We start from the raw sequence: 20,529 nt of genomic DNA on the forward strand, positions 1-20,529 counted from the left end.
GAGGTTAAAGTAAGTGCGATAAATAAAAAGATATACTAATAATAATAATGTCGTTATCTTAGTAATATACCTCGAATTCGGCCGAAATGTGGCTCTCGTGGCCGTCGAGAATTAAGAAGCGGTAGCGACCCTTCGTTTACGATTTAATATATTTATCGAAATGCTTAATCTAGTTTAAGCTTATTTTATTATCGATTTATCTATTAAAAATCGGTTTAATTACCTAATCGCCCGGTAAACTACTCTCGCGCGACTAGTTCGCGAAGTAATATTAGTTTTAAATAATTAAAAAGGCGGAATATATTAACTTTACGAATTAATACATTTAATCGCCGTCGACTATTCCCGATTATTAAGCTAGACCGATTTCGTTTTTTTACGCCGATCGGCGCGTATTACGACGAGGGTTAATTTAATTATGCTTATTATAAAGCCGGTCTCGTCGAAATTCTATATATCTTCGTTTAAAATGCCGTATTTAGCCTTTATATTCGCAACTAGCCTAAACTAGCCGGAAATAACGTTTAAATTTTCGTAAAAAGCCCTTTAATAATCGTATCGACGATTTATTCTAATTTTAAAGTCTAGGTTACGGTTAATAAATCGCCTAACCCAGTGCTTGCCGACGCGTTCGCCGCCGCGCAACGCGGTAAAAAAATTAGCCATATTTTCCACACTAGCGATCTTAGGAAACATCCCGCGGGTATCTAAATTAATTATATATTTACGAAACACCTTTTTCTTTATTCGTATCTAATTTATACCGTGGGTGTCGAATATCGCGTTATAAGGTTCGGCCGTAAATTCGATAACGTAAAATAGTTTTAAAAACGTCGTATACTTTTGCAGCATCTCTTTCACTTAATAAATTTAAGGGCTTTCGTGTCGCTTAAATAACTAAACCGATCCGGTCTTTTTAAATTAAATTAAACATTATAGTTATAAAGTTATTACGCGTTAAAGTTTAATAAGGGTCGAGAAATAGTGAGGGTAAACCACTTAATAATACGGACCACTTAATAGTAAACCACGTTATCGTAAATTTATTAACTAATTAATTTTAAAAAAATAACCCTAATTATTTCTTTTAATAATATAAACCACCTTTTATTAATAAAAAAATCTAATATTAATAACGATAAATTTTAAATCGATAATACGTATTAAGAATTATTTTTTTAATTAAAAAATAGTAGAAATTACTTTTAAATTTTTATTATTATAATTAATAAATAGTGAATAATTAAAATATAACCTTACTTTTAATTTTAATAATATCTTTAATATTTTAATATTATTATTTCGAGTTAATATTAAAATTAATAATAAATGTATTAAAATTAGTATTAATTTAAGTAATAAGGATTATAAGTTAAAAAAAATATAAAGGATAAGTTTAATTTAAGCTTTTCGCGCCGGTTAAAGTACGGTAAAATTAATCGATCGGTAATAATACGTTAATAATATTAAAATCCTTTTTAAAATATTTAAAATCGATATTTTAAAAACTTTAACGTGGTTTACTACCGAGTCGCCTATATTATTAAGTCGCCTACTTTTATTACTTTTTAATATTTTTATATAAATTAATTTAATTATAATATATTAAATTAATTAAAACTACTCGCTATCGAAATCGCTACTTAATTCTATATCCTTTTCACATATTCGCGCATTATGACCTGTTTCGCCGCAAATGCCACAGCGCCTGCCGCCCGTCGCGCGCCGCTTCGACGAACCCCTATTTTCGCCTTCGCCGGTCGCTGAACGCTTCCCTTTTGCCTTTTCGTCCTGCAGCGCTTAAAATTCTTAAATAGTAAGGGCTCCTCCAAGCTGGACTCGCGACTTTTTAGCTCTCCGGCGCTTCGAAAGGGCTAAATTAGCCTCTTTTAAAGTACGCATTCGATCCTTTATAAAGGTTATTTTATATACGACTATATATATATTTTTCGTTATTTAGTTTATTATATTTAAAATCGGCGTCGGAAAGCTTTTTTTAATAAATAAAAACCTTTTTTTAATATAAATAAAGTATTTAATCGTTTATTACGAGTTAAATAGCGTTTAAAGGTTATAAATACTAGTTATTCCCGAACGCGACGAGCTAAGTATAAGCGTTCGAAGACATATATTTAATTTATTAATTACCTCGTTCGGGTTATAAAATACTAAGCCGGATACGTTAAATTTAAATTTAATATTAATTTTCGTAAAAATAGCGAAATATATAGCTTTAAACGCGATAAAAATCTCGAGCTTCGTAATATAATTTATCGAGGCCTTAATAAATAGCTCGATTTCTTTCGAATACGCGCGCTTTAAAAGTAAATAAAGTATTATATTTAATAGTTAAAGTAAATAAAAAAAGTAAGGAGGTATATTAAGCGTAATAATGCCGTTATTTTTATAGTATACCTCGAATTCGGCCGAAATATAGCTCTTATAGCCGTCGAGAATTAAAAGGCGATATAAACCTTTCGTTCGCGACTTAATATACTTATCGAAGTATTTAATTTAATTTAAGCCTGTTTTATTATTTATTTAATTATTTAAAATCGGTTTAATTACTTAATTACTCGGTAAGTCGTATTTAATAGCTTAGTTCATTAAGTAATATTAGCTTTAAATAATTAAAAACGGCGAAATGTATTAGCTTTACGAATTAATATATTTAATCGCTATTAACTATTCCCGATTATTAAGCTAAATCGACTTCGCTTTCCCACGCCGATCGGCGCGTATTACGACGAGGGTTAACCCGATTATACTTATTATAAAGCCGGTTTCGTCGAAATTTTATATATTTTTATTTAAAATACCGTATTTAACCTTAATATTCGCGATTAGTTTAAACTAGCCGGAAATAATATTTATATTTTTATAAAAAGCCTTTTAATAATCGTATTAACGGTTTATTCGGGTTTTAAAGTTCGGGTTCCGATTAATAAAGCGCTTAACCTAGTGCTTACCGACGCGGTCGCCGCCGCGCGACGCGGTAAAAAGATTAGCTATATCTCTTATAACACTAAAATTAAAAGGCATCCCTCGGGTATTTAAATCGATTATATAATTACGAAACACCTCTTTTTTAATTAAATTTAATTTATATTATAAATTTCGAGTATTACGTCGTAAAGTTTAACCGTATATTCGGTCGCGTAAAGTTTCGTATAAAACGTTATACGTAGCGGTAGCGTGCTTTTAATTTAAACGGTTTAAAGGGTTTCGCGTTACTTAAATTACTAAAATAATTCGCTCTTTTTAAAATAAATTAAGCATTATAATTATAAAGTTATTACGTATTAAAGTTTAATAAAATAAGTCGAGTAGAAAAGTGAGCGACTTAATAATATAAGCGACTTAATAATAAACTACGTTATATATAATTTTATTTATTATTTTATTTATTATTTAATATTTAATACGTTATTAATTTAATATTAAGTTAAACTATTTAATTTTAATAAGATTTATATAAAAACTAAAGTAAAAACTATCCTAGGATTTTTAACGTATCTCAGGGTTTTAACGCTTATTAAATTTTAATTTAGTAAACACGTAAACTGGCCTGTGCTTATTAGTACAGGCAACTGTCGACTGTTCGCATCTACATACTCCAAGAATCGACTTTCTGAACTTGCCGCGACAGTTAATCAAGTGCTTGCAAATTGCAAAGTATATCTATCATACAGCGTAGGTAAGTATACCAAAATGTCGCCTATCGAACGCCTGTACGCTGGGGTTGGGGGCTCCGGCGGTGTGCATTGGCCAATCCACTCGCTATGCTGCTTATGGTGTATGGCTCCTTAGGCCAAAACTTCTTCGGGGTCCGACTCAACCACCCCAGAAGAATTGAAGCCATCTTGGGCCTAACGTAAGGAAATGCAGCGATGGCATGTCATTAACAAAGGAGATGCGGCAGCAGCAAGACGGGAAATTCTGATTCGCGCACACTGATCATCTTAACAACTTGCACCATTGACATCAGTCCAGTTGTCACCTATCGGCATCCTTACATCGCACACAGCTGTGCACACGCCAGTCGCGCCTGATGTCGGAGGATTCAGAAGACGAGGCATTCTCTGAGCCGCGAACGCCGTCGCTCGATGGCGACAAAAGCCAGGAGTACTATGCTGAAGATGGAGTCATCAGTCTATCACCGCCGCCCTCTCCCTCAATGAGCCTTCATTCTTTGGGCATGTCTCCGCTCTCCCCCTTGCGACATTCCCCGGTTTTACATCGTTCTGCAAAACCAAATCATCATCTTGCAGCAGTCGATCAAGACACCCAAGAGGACTTGAGCCAGGACAGCCGAGATGTCCTTGTGCAAAGGCTTGGCGACTTGGTCTCCAGGTTGTCGGGCGCCGGAGAGCTGCTAGGAAACGGCATCACCAACCTGCACGCGAGGGTGGACGAAATGGAGCACATTCTACGCCAAAGCTCTAGTTCTACAGCGCAGAAGGGACATCGGCGTAACCCATCGTCAGTGGACAGTAGCTCCCACGGAGGTGCGTCCATGTTGTCGGGCCTACCTTCGCCAGTTCAGCAAAAGCCACCCTCGGCCGGAGCACCTTCGTCAGATCCTTCGTCAGATGCTCGTAAGGCAGCCGTGCCACCGCAGTCGCCGCACCAAGGCGAGCCCGAGGAAACGAGCCAAAGGCGGAGAAGTCATTTCGGAGATCCCTCGGATCATGCACGGAAAGTGCTGCGCGATGCAGAACAGCTGCACGAAGCATTATTAGGAGTTGTTACAAACCTGAAAGCCCGGCAAGAAGAACAAGATGTAATTCGGTGTCCCCGTTTCCCTTTTGTTGCATAGCTAACCTCCCCCTTTAGCACATTCACAGCCTATTGATCACCAGGGCCGAGCGGGCGGCTCAGAGGATTATTTACTTGGAAGAACGTGTGCAGGAACTGTGAGTGCACCTCGTGATTATGGTAGTATGTTTCGTTTCGCCATACTGATTCCGGCTCAGGGAACAAGAACAAAGCGAAGGTGAGATGGACATACTCAACCTGCAAATCCAGTTGAGCGCAATCGAGGTTCAATGCCTGGGCTATGTACCCGAAGATGCAGACCCAGAGCTAATGGAGAGCATCAACCTCTGGAAAGCCGAATGGGATGCTGTGAAACGCAAGCGAGCTCTCAGAAGAGGAGATGCTGCTCATGCGTTCGAGCCACCAGCGGAGCAGCATTTTCGAGACTCTGCGATGACAAGCGGGACATCATCAAACTAACATGAACCTTTGTCACAATCATCTTGGGTGAAATACACTCCACGGAAGTCGGGAAGAGACTGTCGACCAACAAGTTCCTCGTCGGATTTTAGTATTGTATGACTTGCTGGAATGCATCATCGACAGTCAAGCGTAGATCCGAGATCTTTGAGCGACACCGCATCGCCATTTGGCAGGTCTCGTAGAGATTCCTGGTGGAAACCCCCGAACAACAAACCACGTGCGGCAAGTCCAGTACAACAGACCAGGGTTATTATTCTTAGGACAAGAACACCTCAACATGGTGTGAAGTCGCAATTACACCCGGCTGGCGTTTTGCAATTTGCGCGTCGTATTTTGCTCCCAATAGGGATGCACTGCTGCAACACTACCCGGTACGGAGTAAGATCCAATTGTCACTGCAGCCTTGTTAGTCCAGCAGTACACCTGTCTGCCTGCTATTAGGGTTCTATCAGATAGGCGTCCAGGAACTGACAAACAAGACATGCGGTCCAATAGGAGATGGACTTTTACGCTCGATGATATGATCAACAGGTCCTTTGATCGGCGATCTTGCAACCATTGCGAGCTGGCTAACCGCCTTCAACAAGCTTCACCTTGTTGTACACCTTCCTTTGGGATATGGGATGCATGCATAGTGCTTGTACAGCACGAGGACTTATGTATCACAGGTATGCCTCGGTCATCTGGCACCATCAGAAAGGATATGTCAGATTTGCACACCCGATAAGATGAACCATGCGACTGTATCACAAATAGTCTATTTGCAACTACATGTCCCTATATACACCGCCTACGGAGAAAGTGCAAACTCGGGACATCAAGCTTGCAGGCCGCGAGGCTGTACTAATGCGTGGTGTGCCATTACTACGGCAAGCACTTGGTAATCTGCATAACGACCTGCCATGATAGGAAGCAAGGTTCAGGCGGTGGTTTCATGGCTATGTTGTATGTCATAGTGCATCGCGTCTAGTCCTTCGGGTTCTTGGCGACAGCGCCCAGTCGCTTCCGTCCGCCTTGGAGCGCGGGGTTTGGCAAGCTTGGCCGCGAGCTTGTAATAAAGCTTCGGTGAGCATGATCAGCAGCAATATCTTCTCTTGACTGAGCTTGTCCAAGCCCCAGCCGTCTTGGAAAAGATTGGCAGACGGTTGGGCAATCAGAAGGGGCAATGTCAGATTTCAAATCTGCCTAACGCAATGGCTACAATACTAGACAATAATATGCCTCGTGCGCAAGATATGCCAAACACCCTCCTCGCAACGCCCTGTTTGCCTGTACTCGAGCCATGTAGGCTAAGCCTCTTCAAGGCATCCTAGGCATCTTGCAACCAACCGTCGTCGTCGCCCTTGGAATGGCACTCGGTGCTACGTCATACGAGCAACACGCCATCAGCCAACATATCATTCTCCCGACGGGTTCTGATTCGCCAGGCAATGAAGAGGGCGGCCGAGGCACCCTTGCTTGTCACAGCCGTAATGCTGCTTATGACGTTAGAGGTGAATCCTTCGAGAGATATTGCGACTGCTATTCGACACCGGCAATGTGAGACTTGGAGACAGACAGCCTTGCCAATCCGTCGGTATATGGGAGTCGGCCCACACAACAATACCAATGCTGCTCGAGCCTGCATTAGTCCAGCGACCAGCGGACCCAAGGCTGGAAGAGATGAATCAACTTTCCTTGAGCAGGACCGTGCGAAACCTGGGGTAGCACACCGGGGGGGCATCCAGAAGGGTCTATGAGGCACAAATGAGATGAAGGGTGGTAGAAATAAATACGACTAGCCCTCCTCTCCAGATGATGTTGGGTGAGCATTTGTTGCTTCTCTAGGTCTCTTATTACGAGTTCCGCATTCCTTCACCATATAATATTGTCCCATCCTCCTCCCCTTTCCCCTTCCTCGGCAGAAGGGTAGGTAAACACACAAGCAAGGAACCCACGTAGGTCAGCAAGAGATCACTTATTCCCCTCCCACACCGGTCGCAAGTATGGTGTCGTCTCACGGGTCCGATAATGGAGAGAAGAAACTGTCTCCGCGGAGGAACTCCTCGAACCATTCGGACGCCTCGCGTTCCGAGATCGAGAACACCATGAGCCGCGACAACACCCACACCCACGCCAAACACCTCGAGCCCGAGCCCGAGCTGGAGCTGGACGAGGAGCAGCGCAAGCGGCTCGAGGCGTCGGCCAAGCTCGAGAACCCGCTGCGCGGCCTCTCCGCGACGGAGCTGGCGCGGCGCGGCGAGGAGTTCTGCGCGCGGCACGGGCTCACGGCCGAGGACGACGTGCGGGCGTTCCGGCTCGGCGCCGTCATCGCCGGCAACATGAACCAGTACGACGCCGTCGCCATGCCTGAGGGGCTGCAGCTGATGGACCGCGAGCGCGACGTGCTCGACCGCGAGGTCACGCATAAGTGGTCGCAGCCCACTATGCTCTACGCCGTCATCGTCATCTGCTCCCTCTGCGCCGCCGTCCAGGGTATGGACGAGACTGTCGTGAACGGGGCCCAGGGCTTCTACAAGCACCAGTTTGGCATCGGTGATCCGAACTCACAGAGAGGCATGTATTGCTTTTTCTTTTTCTTTTTCTTTTTTGGTATTATTATACATCACATTATACCAGTGGCGGCGAGATATGAATACAAAATGAAAATGAAGAACTGAATATGAGGAATGGAAGAAAACTCGAGAATCAAACATGCCCAACCAACCCCCTTTCCCGACCTTGTTTGGATAATACTTCCGCATCGTCCATGTTACATATACCATTTCTCCACTTCTATAAAAGAACTCGGAGCTAACGCGAAGTGATATCTTGTCTCAGACTCTTGGCTTGTGGGACTTGTCAACTGTCAGTAAACCCACGATGAGTATACGCTATATACTCTCCCCTACTTCTATACCTTCAAGCTGATAGGTTCTGTATAGCTGCGCCCTACATATGCTGCGCCTTCCTGGGATGCTGGCTCACGGAGCCCATGAACAAACTGTTTGGTCGCCGAGGGACAGTATTCGTGTCTTGTGGCATCTCTGCTGCTGCGTGCTTCTGGCAGGCATTCACAAACACCTGGTAGGAGCATCCCCTTTCCCCTTTGACAAGTGGCAGCGGATTGAGCACGTAGCTGATGGTTTCTTCTGCTCGATAACAATAGGTGGCACATGTTCATTGCTCGATTCGCGCTCGGATTGGGTATTGGCCCAAAGTCGGCTACCACCCGTAAGTTCAAACACATCTCAGACGCTCCGTCCACATCATCTCCCCTATAAAACGACGGCCCCATTTACTGAGTCTGCCTCTTCTCCCACGACAGCCATCTTCGCCGCCGAGTGTTCCCCGCCGAAGCTGCGCGGCGCCCTGGTGATGCAGTGGCAGATGTGGACCGCCTTCGGCATCATGATCGGCTACGTCGCGGACCTGGCCTTCTACTTCGTGCCGGACCGGTCCGCCATCGCGGGCCTCAACTGGCGCCTCATGATGGGCTCCGCCATGATCCCGGCCGTTGTCGTCTGCGCCATCGTCTACTTCACCCCCGAGTCCCCGCGCTGGTACCTCACCAAGAACCGCCAGGCCGAGGCCTTCCGCGCCATCTGCCAGCTGCGCTTCGAGAAGGTCCAGGCCGCCCGCGATTTGTTTTACATGGACACCCTGCTCCAGGTCGAGCGCGAGGCCATGACGATTGGGCAGAGCAAGATTAAGGAGCTGGTCTCTGTCCGCCGCAACCGGAATGCTATGATCGCCTCGGAGATTGTCATGTTCAGTGAGTCATTCCCCTGTTATCGGTATATTGAGGAATACCCTGGAATTCACGTGCTAATGTCGTCTTACAGTGCAACAATTCTGCGGTGTCAACGCCATCGCATATTACTCGTAAGTCTGCTACTAAATAACACTGACCCGCATGCGCTTTTCGATCGCGTGCGGTCTATTCCAAGCAGTTCACTGACTCTCCATCCCTTTCCAGCACCGAGATCTTCAAGGACGTCACAGGGAGCGACATCACCGCCCTGAGTGCTTCTCTAGGTTTCGGTGTCATCAACTGGCTCTTCGCCATCCCGGCCTTCTACACCATCGACACGTTTGGTCGCCGGAACTTGCTGTTGACCACGTTCCCGCTCATGTCCATCTTCCTCTTCTTCACGGGATTCAGCTTCTGGATCCCCAGGAGAGCCCAGCGCACCTTGGTTGTATTGCGCTCGGTATTTACCTGTTCGGCGCCGTCTATTCTCCCGGTGAAGGGGTAAGTTCACCACGATTTTTCTTTCCAAGGAGGTTCACACGTCCTAACCGCTCGTCGTCCTACTGCTCCTTTATTTCCATTGTTCCTTGCTCCAGACGAAAGGCTAACAAGTGAATCTTACCAGCCCGTCCCCTTCACCTACTCCGCCGAAGCCTACCCCCTCTACATCCGCCCCATCGGCATGTCCCTGGCGACCGCGACGACCTGGTTCTTCAACGCCGTGCTCTCCCTCACCTGGCCGTCCATCGTGCAGTCCTGGACCGCGCAGGGCGCCTTCTCGTGGTACGCGGCCTGGAACCTCGTCGGCTGGGTCCTCGTCCTCCTCTTCGTGCCCGAGACCAAGGAGAAGACGCTCGAGGAGCTCGACGCCGTCTTCAACGTGCCCCTCCGCCGCATCGCCCGCTACGGCGTCGACCAGGCCCTCTACTTCTGGGGCCACTATCTCCTGCGCCGCGACCTCGCGGCCCCTAAGCCGCCCTCGTCCGGCGACGTCCTGCAGTTCGCCGAGATGGAGCGGCTCAGCGGCGCAGATGGGAGGGGAGAAGCAGGAGGTGGAGCATCACGATCCTACTGCCCGCGTCTAGAGGAGTCTGGAAAGCTGTAGGTAGAGCTTGCTTGTAGTAGAAAGCCTATTTATACATACATACATTGGCCAAAGGGGTATAAGGTTATTTGTCAACTATGGGATGGGACTTTGTATGCCAAATATCTGATAGCGTATATAAAGCAAAGGAGGGAAGGGTGAATGGGGCCAGGAGTGATAAAGGGGGGTCATGTTTTCTCTTGGAACGACGTCTGTCGCTATTATAATGATCAACCCCTAGGTCATGAGTTTCGGATATTCTAGTAGGGCGCTATTATAAACTTGCCGAAATCAAGAATGGTACTGCTCTAATTTGTACGAAGCTTCCTTGGTAGACATCTGTTCTTTGCCCTTGATTAAGCAGATTCTGCTGACAATTACCTCCCATGCGGCATACGGCTTATAGCATAGTATAATTCTTGATGATGCCACGGAAGCCTCTAGTAAAGCTCAAGTTCCGTTTTGGTAAATTGGCATTTGATTGGCGATAGCACATTGATAATAATAAGTAAAGCACGACCGAGTTTATCTCATGATTTTTCATTAACAATCCATCGTCGATCTAGAGGCTGGTACCAAGCCCCCGCCCCTCCCCCAGGGACCAAATCGGTTGCAATTCTTCTTTTAATTATTCGAAAAAGAACTGTAAAAACCTTAGTCAGAGGTCAAATCGACCTCTTCGACCTTGCGCTTCTTGGACTCACCCGAGATGGGCGAGCCCTCCTCCTTCTTAGGAGGCTCCTTCTTGATGGGCTCCTCCTTGGGGCGACGTTGCTGCCCCTGGCCACCTTGGCCGTGATGGCCGTGGTTGGCCCGGGTGCGGGCACGCTCCCGATGGCCTCTGAATCTATCCTATATTAAGTTAGTTATGTGCCTAGAGACTTGCAAGTGTACAGTTCTACTTACGGCCTCGACCCCGAGACTTCTCAGGCGTTGAACAGCCTGCCGCCGCATTTCCTCCTGAAGCCTCTCAGATCGGCTGCGAGCGGCAGCGGCAGCGGCAGCGGCAGCGGGAGGCGCCTGGTTGGGGGCCTCGCCCCGGTGAGGGGGCTCGGCTTGGCTGAGAGCCTCATTTTGCTCTCTTGTGATGATGGCCTCCTGGCACAGGCCCTCTGGTAGGTAAAATGTCAGCAAATTGCACACAGGATATCTGTCTAAGGAAGTACTGTACGGACCTCTCGAACGGTATGTGAACCGGTAGATGGCCAGGGCGTCGGTGTCACCGGCCAGGCGCCTGACGTCGCGGTAAGAGGGCAAGATGTTGGCCTCAGCAGACGACCTTCTAGATTGTCAGTATGTTGGGACTTGGAAGTTCCCATGATATTTTGCATGTGAAAATTTTGGTGAAGGAATCGGCAATGGGACTTACTGCGCATCATCACCGAATTGAGTTCCATGTGAAATGGCTCGACCTTTCAGTGACTTCTCGGCAACCTCAACAAGTCCTGAGGTCTTGGTGCTGGGATTGAAGGTGCTGCCTCCTAGCTCCTGAACCCGAATCACTCGAAGCTCAATGGTACCCAATTCACGGACCTGCTCTCGCTCATTCTCCACGCGCCAGCTGCTGGTGTCATCAACTGGGTATTTGTTAGAAACTTCATGTAAAAATTTTCACAGTGGCGGTATGAAAACCTATCGACAGAAAGGGATCAAGGGTTGTAGTCCTTCATGTGACATCGGTCTGTAAAGATGCAATAGGAGTGTAGAATCATGTGCGTAGGGGTGAAAGGGAGGAACGAGCAAAATAGAACAGTATCGGAAGTGAAGTATTTCAACTTGTTAAAGATCAAAACTTACCGGTTGCAAGTCCAGCAAACTTGAAAGGTTGCTTGACGGTAGTGCCGTTGCGGGATTTGGTCAACCTCTCCTTAATGATGGCCACGAACGGGCCATTGCTGAGACTGTTCTCCCGGCACAGCTCACCACGGACCCATTGTCCATCGATGTATGCGGCGAGGTTCAATGTGTGTGGAGAGGGCTGCTGATGGTGATAAGTCGGGTTGACTCGGACATGGATGGAGAAACCTTCGCCTCTGCGACTCTCAATGTATTTGCTGGAAACCTTGGCGCCAGCGTCATCAGGCTTATGGCTGTGATCAGGATCGCCATACTCGAAAGCAGGTCTACCGCCGATCCAGATCGTGACCTCAATGCCCGGAACCCCGTCAATGACAGCCATTGTGGAGAAGGTTGACACAAGGGTTAGGGTTGTCGATTTCAAGAATTATAGGCGTCGGCGATCTCAAGGGTTAGGGTTGTCGTCAATGTCAAGAATCTTGTAGCCGTCGACGATTTCAGGAGTCAGATGTCGGCGATTTCAGAAGGTAGGAGTCGACGATTTCAGGAGTTAGATGTCAGGTACCACAGTAGACAGCCAAAACCAACGTCAGTGGAGTGCTGATTCGGCAAAGGTAGAGACGTCGTATAGCGCTGGTAGCCACGGACGAGTAAATGCTCTCAGCGTTGGTATGCGTATAATGTTGCCAAAAGCTAGCCCAAGGGTTTCTATTGCCGGCCTGTATCGAACCGACTTCAACAACGCAAATCCGACCGCACAGAGGACGTGGAAACTTGGCTCTAGCCGAGTGCTATCTCGGTATAAGTGTTATCGACGTATATCGACGCCAAAGAGCCAAGAAGAGTCGGTGTCGCGGAGTGCTGGAGATATGTTGCTGGTGTTGCGACGGAGTATACCGCGACAAGCGAGCGGGGCTGTTTCTTCCAAGAAGGAATTGTCGCACTGAGCTGGACCTTTGGGTCGAATTGACTGTCGCGAAAGATCAAGTGCTGTAAGGGGTCGCCAAAGCGACGATTAGGTACGGGTCGCTAAGGGAGGGGTGTCACACGGATCCGGGCGATGCAGAGTTGGCGACGACGTTGCAAAGTGGCAGACGTCGACGAGGAGGGCTGAGGTTACCAATAGAAGAGATAGTGCGTCAAGAGAGCAGTGAAGCAATTCCTCTTCTACGTGGCGATAACGAGTTGACAGAAAGAGGAAGTCGCGAATGGGGAAGGCAAGCGCGACCGTGGTTGCCAACAAATCCTGTGTACTGCACGGTTCTGATGCCTCGAAGTGCGCGATTGGGATGCTTGATGTTCTTCCAGACTGTAGAAATCCTTATGAAGTTTGTGCAGGACACGAGAAAATTTTCTGGAATGAGGAAGGGGAGAAGAGGTGAGGAAGATCGGGCTTGGTTCGAGTCGGCAGCAAGCCTGTGTTTGCGCGCGCGACGGGGAACAGTAGGCAAATGTTACCGTTTGCCGTCCGTTGAATGTGTAGTAATGTCGTATATGGCTCAATGACAAAAACTGAATAGAAGGGCGAAAGCAGAGTCCAAGGCGAAGAGGTTCCAAGTTATGGCCACCAAGTTTGGCAATGCACTTGAATGTGAACTCGCCGATGGTGAGCGGTCGGTCAGGCGCGCCTTTTTTCTTCTGTCGCCGAGCCGTAGCTTGGGTAATAACCAAAAAGGCAGGACCGGCGTATAAGGAAAATATTTTGATATGCCTGAGGCAGGCGCCGATTGTTCCCCTGAGAAGTGATAGGCAATGCCCTACTTGTAAGTCACCCAGTCACGGATTTGACGGTGCCTGATGTCGTCGACGGACGTCCTTGCAGTGAATATAACCTGAACCTGGCCGCACAAATTTTATTGGACGATACATCCTTATCACTTGGCCTTTATTCACAATCTCTAGGCTAGAAAATTATTCTTCATTATATTAAAGGGACGAAAGAGCAAAGGAGGCCAGGGCAGCCGGGCATGATACAGCACTGCATTCACATTTTGGGGCAATATCCTCTCGTCCGACAGCGAGCATGCCTGTAGGCAGCGGATATTGCAATTTATTCGCTGGCAGCCTAAGGACGGAATAGATACTAAGATATCAGGAAGGCCTCATTGTTGTAACAGCGAGCCAGCGTGGACGAATATTCTAGCTTTGAAAGCAAAAGTTAGCATGTCACATTCCCAACCCCCGGGTGTCTCGCCTAAGAAGCATTACCTTGCCGTTACTGAATACAAAGAGGGATAGAGAACGGGACGGGAACGAGACGAGAATAAGACGAGAACGGGGCGAGAATGATATTGAAATCCGGGACTCACAGAGAAACGAAACGAGAACGAAATCCATCTTGATCCAGGCCCTTTACGGGGCCGCCGCGCCGCTCCCGGAAGTCCAGCACAGCCTCCGTAACCACCCCGAACGCCCCGAACGCCCTGAACGCCCCGAACACCCCGAACACGACTTAGTTGAATACTTCTAACCAGCTCGGAACTATAAAGCATAATGAAAGGAATAGAACATGCATGTAAGCCAGCTTAGGTTCCTATATAGCTTGTCATTGCCGCCATGAAAACGCACATAACACCCCCAAGTATCAGTCCCCAGTAGAACGGGACTTGAACATCACAGCTCAGTTCATGAGAGAAAACGTTCCAGGTTATGCTCAGCGTCTACTGCAATATGCTGGGTCACCTGTTGTTGGCATAATAGAGAAAGGTAGGTTCTATGGCCCCCAAAAGGGGAGGCAAAGCCCTAGGCTTCCATGCTCATTGCTAGAATACAACCACATACTTAACTAGGTATCTACGTGTATAAAAACCATATCTCAATACATTCCACGAGGGTCATTCATGTGGTCTTCAGTGTACAAGCCAAATCTCCCTCATATCAGTGTGTGTTGTTATCCTCAACGCATCTGCAAGGAGATGGCCCAATTCATACCAACTCTCCTCTGTGCAAGCCAATAGTGCCTCGTTGGACAACAGGCAAACCAAATACACATTAGTGCCATCGAGCCCGGTTCTCCCTATCGTACTCGGCTTCACTGTAGCCCTCAAACTCGCGCTCCATCTCTCGAGGGCTGATCTCGCTCGTGGTCGACTGGCCCGGTAGGCGGTCGCCGTAGAACTCGATACCCTGCCAGTCGAGGTATCCTCGACACGGCCACCACCCAAGAACTTGATCCAGCCACGATTCGAGTTCCCATAGATGATGGGGCCCTCATGCTCCCGGCCGCGCCAAATGAATGACAACTCATCATGCGAAGACTGCCAGGGGCGTTGGTCGAGGAAGAACACACCCTCGACAACGCCAAGGTCGAAGTGGCCCCAGAGGTTGCTGCCAGCAAGGGTGAGCACGAGATCGAACTCTTCACCATGGAACGGCCACTCTCCGGAGACATAGGGGAAGAGATGTCATAGCGGCCATTGAGTAAACCTAGAGACTCCAGGCGTACTGGACTGCTGCTGTCGGCGCTTGAGCGCTCAGGGCTGCGGTATCGAGAACTGGATTGATCAGAGCTGGAGTATCCAGATCTATTGTTTCGAGGGCTCGAATAATCGGGGCCGGCATACTCTGAGTAAGGCGGAGGCGGCTCATCATATCCACCCGCATGGCCGTTGTGGTAGTCGTGACCCAGAGCGCTGACAGGCTGATAAGCTCTTTTGGTAGCAGTCTGTCTACGACGCACAGGTTCGTTGCGATGGTTATTGCTCACACCACCAATCAATGCGCTGACAGGATGATAAGCAACCTTGCGGGCAGTCTGCTTCGTACGGCCCGTAGGTGCTGGGTCTTGCTTGGGCGCCTGAGTAGATCTGGGCTTCGGAGCCGGCTTCGGCTTTGGCGCGGCAGTCTTGGGTTTGGATGATGATGCCTTCCCCTTGGCAGGCTTTGAGGGGGTAACAGACTTTGGAGCGGTAGCGGTGGTCTTGGCCTTCTTGGCTGCATTCTGAGCAGTTGTCGAGGTCGTAGTAGTACCCTTGGAGACGGTGATGTTGATACCGGCGACATTGACCGTAACATCCACGTTCTCCTCCGCCTTCCTCTTCGTCCCCGTCTTCTTTCCGGTTGTGTTGCCAGAAGTGGCGGTAGCAGTAGCACCACTGCCCTTGGTGAGCGTCTTCTTAGCCTCGCGGTCGAGCTTGGTCCATTCCTTCTTGAGCTCACCCTCCAGCTTGGACACGTGAGCCGGCACTCTCATGCCGCCGCCGTTGACGGCGTCAAACAGCCGCATGCGGGCCACGGCCTTGATCTTGGAGGGCGGCAGGCCGTAGTGGAGGAGCTGGGCCTCGAACCAGTGCGCCGGGTGGTCCTTCTCGCTGCCCGACTTGAAGTGAGTTTTCAGCTCGGTCACGGTGGCGCGGCGGTGGCGGTTGTGGCCCGATGCCTCAGCGTACAGGTCGCCGTTGGCGAAGGCGAAGCCATCTCTCGACACGGGGGCTGCCGAGGCCATGATGGTGTTGAGGTTGTGCGTAGTAACTAACTACACGTGATTAGTTACGGTAGAAGTGAATGCAGAAAACAAGATGTATGAGGGCAAAGTGTACACCAAGACCGAGCGACTCAAACAGCGGTCTGGTCTTGGACTGGCGTACCTGGGTTGGTCAAGATTCCGAATGCGCCTTGACACCCAGGTAACTGCACCCCAGTTGAGAAAGTAGATTGAGTTTTGTTTTATGGAAATAAAAAATAATGAGGGAAAGGAAACCCTATCAAGCTTTGCCTGGTGTAGGGAAGCTTCGTGTGAGCTTCATTGGTAGGAGTTGTGAGCAAACATTGGATGGTGGCTGTCAAGGAGGTGGTGGGACGCCCGCTTCCAAACCTGCCTATTGCTTTAAGAATTTGCACATTATTATGAATTCTGCTGATCCTCGAGCACTTGGACGTACAAAGTCCATTTAATCCAGTTCAATTTGATAATAACAAACGAATATCATAAAGATATGTTCACCGCAAACAGGCAGTGTCCATCACTTATACATTGGATGTACCTCAGTACCTGTCGCCAAAGTGGGGATGCGGGATGCCACCTCCCAAGGTTAAATCAGCCATTAACCTGCACCTCTGATGCGCGTCCCCCACTACCAGCCAGTACCGGCAGATCGCGAATTTCAGCAAATTGACGACTGCTTGCTATCCAACCCCATGCCATCAGCGAGCCGGTCCTAAACCCCGAAAAGAATGGACGCGTCGACCACGAACCCGCTCCTTGCGCCGCCGGAGCTCTCGCCCCTCGAGCAGGAGGTGCTGGAGGAGTACGAGCGCCTGGCCGAGAACATGAAGAACGTGTGTTACCACCTACCTACCCTGCAACCTGCCGGCAACCATTTTATTTCTGCAAATAGCTAACTCCACACCCGCAACCAGCTCGCGACCGTTCTTGACACCATGGCCTCGCAGCCTACGACCGAGATCCTCGACGGGCTCCGCGAGCTCGAGCGCAAGACCAGTCTGGTGTTCACCCTGCTCAAGGCCAGCGTCTACAGCATCGTACTGCAGCAGGAGATCGGCTGGGACCAGCAGCAGGGCAACGCCGGCCAGCACTGATGTCAACACTACTACTATACTCAACACGCAAGGCCAACAAGATTTATTCTCGCCTGCTGTCAGGTACGAGGGGGACTCTCGAGCACTCTATCCGCGTTCGATAGATGTACGAAACCTATACAGGTAGAAATCACGATGGAATGGGCACGAGATCATGAATACAATGAAATGCGCCTGGATGGCGTAAGATACCCCATAGGATGATGCTCTTATAAAAAATACAAAAGCATGTCAGTCATGGAAGGAGAGCACGTATAGCCAGGGCTATGCCCGGCAATGATGGTGTTAACAAATTTAGCCCGCCCAGGCATCTTGAGGCTGTGGGGCAGGTTGTGTATGTGTGGTCTTTGTCTACAGTATTGATACAATTGTACATCTCGACACCGACTATGTCTAGATTGCTTATAACACATTGCCACCAAAGTACACTTTGCGTACATCGACCAGCTTCTTGCCACGTCCAATGGCAATCTCGTTGGGGTCTTTTTGGTTTGTCAGAGCCTCGAAGCAAGCCTTGACCGCGTTCATCGGCCTTCTCGACCGGGGCATCTTGGCGGCGATATCATGAATGCCGCAGGCGCGGAACATCTCGAAGAATCGAGCGGAGGCGCGAAGACCGAATCCTTGCAAGAAATGTCAGTAGGCACACATGGATAAAGATAAAGTGAGGTGCTGAGTCTTACCAGGAGGACGGGCATCCAGCTTGACGATGGTGCCTCCGAACTTGGCCGATACGGAACCATATATCGTACGTTCCTCGTACCTGGGGACCGGCTTCATGTTCCGGATGGCGAGCAGTTTCGCCTTCTGCACCGCAGCGCCGTTCTCTACCGACTTGGCTTCACCAATACCCAGACGTCCGTTTCCGTTACCGGCAATGGCCAGGACCCAAACGCTTCGGATCTTTCCCAAACGGGTCTGGTTGTGAACCAGACGTACTACCAGGATCTTGACAGTAAGATCCATCATCTCCCTGACTGATAGACCAGTTCGCCTCTTCAGATCCTGATAGATACCCTCATCGTCAAGACCCTGGTCCTCGGGATCAATGGGGTTCTGGTAGATGCCCGATATGCCGGGAATGTCCTTGCCCAAGCTGGGCGCGACGGAGGTGTCCGAAGGCGCATTGTCGTCGTTCAGCATGGAGCGCTCGAACATCAAGTCGAGGCCTTCGGCGTCACCACCTTTCCCATCAAGGCTCTTCGCCCTATCAGCCTGAGCCGTCACTTTAGCCAACTGACCCTTGACCCAGTCCTTCTGTTCTTCGCTGAGAGTCGGGTCGTTCAGCTTTTGTTCCATCCAAATCTTCGCCTGAGGGGCATCGACTTCCTTGGCGAACTTGGCGATGTCGTTCACAAACTCATCCTCGGTCAGCCACCGTATCTTGGAGAAATCTGGCGGGCTGTGCTTTTGGGGCGCTTGTCGACTACGGGGGCCAAGCGGCTGAAATCGTCGAGGTAGGGTATTTGGTAGGGGTCTCTTCGGAGACGGCCTTGTATCGTCAGATCCTTGGGATCAATGGCAGCCTCACCGGCCTGGAGCGCTTCCATCTGCTCGGAAGAGTAGTGCTTCTTCAGGACCTCGATCTCCTCGGGGGTGTACGGCTGGAAGTTTTCCTCGGTGTATTTTTGGACCTTCTCGGGCGACGTCAAGCCCATCTCTCCAGCTCGTATGCTCTTGAACCTCTGCTTTTTCCGGGCCTCTAAATGCGCCGAGCTGTGGAAAGCGGCATTGCATGTGGGGGTTGCCGGCTTGAGCGCAGCGGCAAAGCGCTTCGAAAGCAGACATCTTGCTGGGCGTGCCACACTCATCGCATCGTCTGTGTGAAGCAATACAAGACGCCCCGGATGCGTTTCAATAGCTTATCGGAGGGGTGTGGCAGCGTGCGTCGCTCGCGTGGGTGATGGCAGCTCCATTAAACGGGCCTCGACAATTTTTTGGAGTAACAGTAGCTAGCGGATATACTGTTCCGCCGAAAAAGGTGTCTTCAATTGAGACGGCCAGGATCGAGGAGGTACCTAATCACTAACGGCCTCTCTTTTTGGGCTTGGGCCGTTCTAGGATAGCTGCTGTTACCGTATTGGCTGGGCAATCAGTTGATGCCGCTAAAAGCCTAACTCAATTGAACAGAGGTTCTTCGACAAGGGCCATCCATCCATCCCCGACCGACCTTCACTTTAAGCATTTGGAGTGCATGTCAGTAGGTACGGAGACCAATGCGCCAATTGGGCAGTTGGACCTTCGCATCCTATCTAACAGACATCAATTCGTCCATTGCAATCATCTGCAATCTTCTGAGGCGTCATCCATGGCGTTGCCTCCACCCGGGATGGCTGGCGGCTCATCTTGTCTGTCTGTCTGTGTCTGTGTGCGAGCCCACTATGCGCCGGTTCGTCGAACCATGGCTTGGACAGGCCCAGCCAATCAGCAGCACTGCGCAGTTGCACTCAACTCTGCTGCAGTCTTGAAACAGGAGTTCCGCCGGGATCGTGGCCCACGATTTGTCGCCCTGATACCGAACCAGGCTTAGTTGTTCCCTGGCTTGCCGTTTCTGATGCGGGAGCCTCAAGTCTGATGTTCCCGCTGGCTTTCGAGGTATTCAAGGGCCTGCAAGTGCCATACTTTTTCCCGCCTTCCTCCCTCTCATATTGTTTCTTCGCCCGTAAACCTACTTATCTTCTTTCCGCTTGTGACTGGTGCACTATATTCGTTCATTCTCGAGTTACCATCCTTTCTCTTCAACCTGTTCGAGCCTTCGTCGCCTTGATACCCATTTCTTTCCACTCGCTAGGCAAACGTCAGGAACGTCGCACCCATCCGCACCCGCACCTAATATACCATCACCAACCATGGCTCCCGGACAATTCGACTGGTTCCTCAAGATCGGCGCCACGCCAGAAGCCGTTGCTGTCTTAAACGATCAACCCATCCTGTTCACCATCCTGTTGGTCGCGCTCGTTGCCATCATTCTCGAATGCACTCTCCTCTGGTACATTCACCATGCGACACTGAAGCCAGAACAGTTGAAGAAGAAGACCGACAAAAAGAAGGCCCCGGCCAAGAAATAGAAGCTTCTCAACTTTGGTTTTGCTTCTCTCAGCGCTAGACGGGATCGTAGCGCGGTGCGATTTGGACT

At 49.0% G+C, this 20,529-nt stretch overlaps 7 protein-coding genes across 7 annotated transcripts; 4 read left to right on the forward strand and 3 right to left on the reverse strand.

The window, feature by feature from the left end:
* Positions 1 to 4,051: 4,051 nt before the first annotated feature.
* On the forward strand, positions 4,052 to 5,238 carry PG997_001240 (uncharacterized protein; the record flags this gene model as incomplete). Its single annotated transcript, XM_066805555.1, has 3 exons — positions 4,052 to 4,783; positions 4,837 to 4,916; positions 4,977 to 5,238. 3 exons carry the CDS (start codon positions 4,052 to 4,054, stop codon positions 5,236 to 5,238), a joined length of 1,074 nt encoding a protein of 357 aa, XP_066675328.1.
* Positions 5,239 to 7,226: 1,988 nt separating this feature from the next.
* Positions 7,227 to 10,079, forward strand: PG997_001241 (uncharacterized protein; the record flags this gene model as incomplete). The annotated part of the gene is made up of 7 exons (XM_066805556.1): positions 7,227 to 7,833; positions 8,148 to 8,307; positions 8,390 to 8,454; positions 8,549 to 8,995; positions 9,066 to 9,105; positions 9,200 to 9,475; positions 9,578 to 10,079. 7 exons carry the CDS (start codon positions 7,227 to 7,229, stop codon positions 10,077 to 10,079), a joined length of 2,097 nt encoding a protein of 698 aa, XP_066675329.1.
* A 633-nt stretch (positions 10,080 to 10,712) lies between these two features.
* PG997_001242 (uncharacterized protein) lies at positions 10,713 to 12,237 on the reverse strand (the record flags this gene model as incomplete). The annotated part of the gene is made up of 5 exons (XM_066805557.1): positions 10,713 to 10,886; positions 10,965 to 11,170; positions 11,234 to 11,337; positions 11,428 to 11,635; positions 11,856 to 12,237. 5 exons carry the CDS (start codon positions 12,235 to 12,237, stop codon positions 10,713 to 10,715), a joined length of 1,074 nt encoding a protein of 357 aa, XP_066675330.1.
* Positions 12,238 to 14,846: 2,609 nt separating this feature from the next.
* Positions 14,847 to 16,299, reverse strand: PG997_001243 (uncharacterized protein; the record flags this gene model as incomplete). Its single annotated transcript, XM_066805558.1, has 3 exons — positions 14,847 to 14,981; positions 15,005 to 15,232; positions 15,301 to 16,299. The coding sequence occupies 3 exons, from the start codon at positions 16,297 to 16,299 to the stop codon at positions 14,847 to 14,849; spliced, it is 1,362 nt and encodes a 453-aa protein (XP_066675331.1).
* A 728-nt stretch (positions 16,300 to 17,027) lies between these two features.
* Positions 17,028 to 17,393, forward strand: PG997_001244 (dash complex subunit dad3; the record flags this gene model as incomplete). The annotated part of the gene is made up of 2 exons (XM_066805559.1): positions 17,028 to 17,132; positions 17,214 to 17,393. 2 exons carry the CDS (start codon positions 17,028 to 17,030, stop codon positions 17,391 to 17,393), a joined length of 285 nt encoding a protein of 94 aa, XP_066675332.1.
* Positions 17,394 to 17,795: 402 nt separating this feature from the next.
* Positions 17,796 to 19,204, reverse strand: PG997_001245 (mitochondrial 37S ribosomal protein uS5m; the record flags this gene model as incomplete). The annotated part of the gene is made up of 3 exons (XM_066805560.1): positions 17,796 to 18,016; positions 18,077 to 18,776; positions 18,824 to 19,204. 3 exons carry the CDS (start codon positions 19,202 to 19,204, stop codon positions 17,796 to 17,798), a joined length of 1,302 nt encoding a protein of 433 aa, XP_066675333.1.
* Positions 19,205 to 20,242: 1,038 nt separating this feature from the next.
* Positions 20,243 to 20,461, forward strand: PG997_001246 (uncharacterized protein; the record flags this gene model as incomplete). Its single annotated transcript, XM_066805561.1, has 1 exon — positions 20,243 to 20,461. One exon carries the CDS (start codon positions 20,243 to 20,245, stop codon positions 20,459 to 20,461), a length of 219 nt encoding a protein of 72 aa, XP_066675334.1.
* Positions 20,462 to 20,529: the final 68 nt, after the last annotated feature.

This window comes from Apiospora hydei, assembly GCF_038363865.1.
Source record: "Apiospora hydei strain CBS 114990 chromosome Unknown utg000002l_segment0_segment0, whole genome shotgun sequence".
Classification (NCBI taxonomy): Eukaryota; Fungi; Ascomycota; class Sordariomycetes; order Amphisphaeriales; family Apiosporaceae; genus Apiospora; species Apiospora hydei.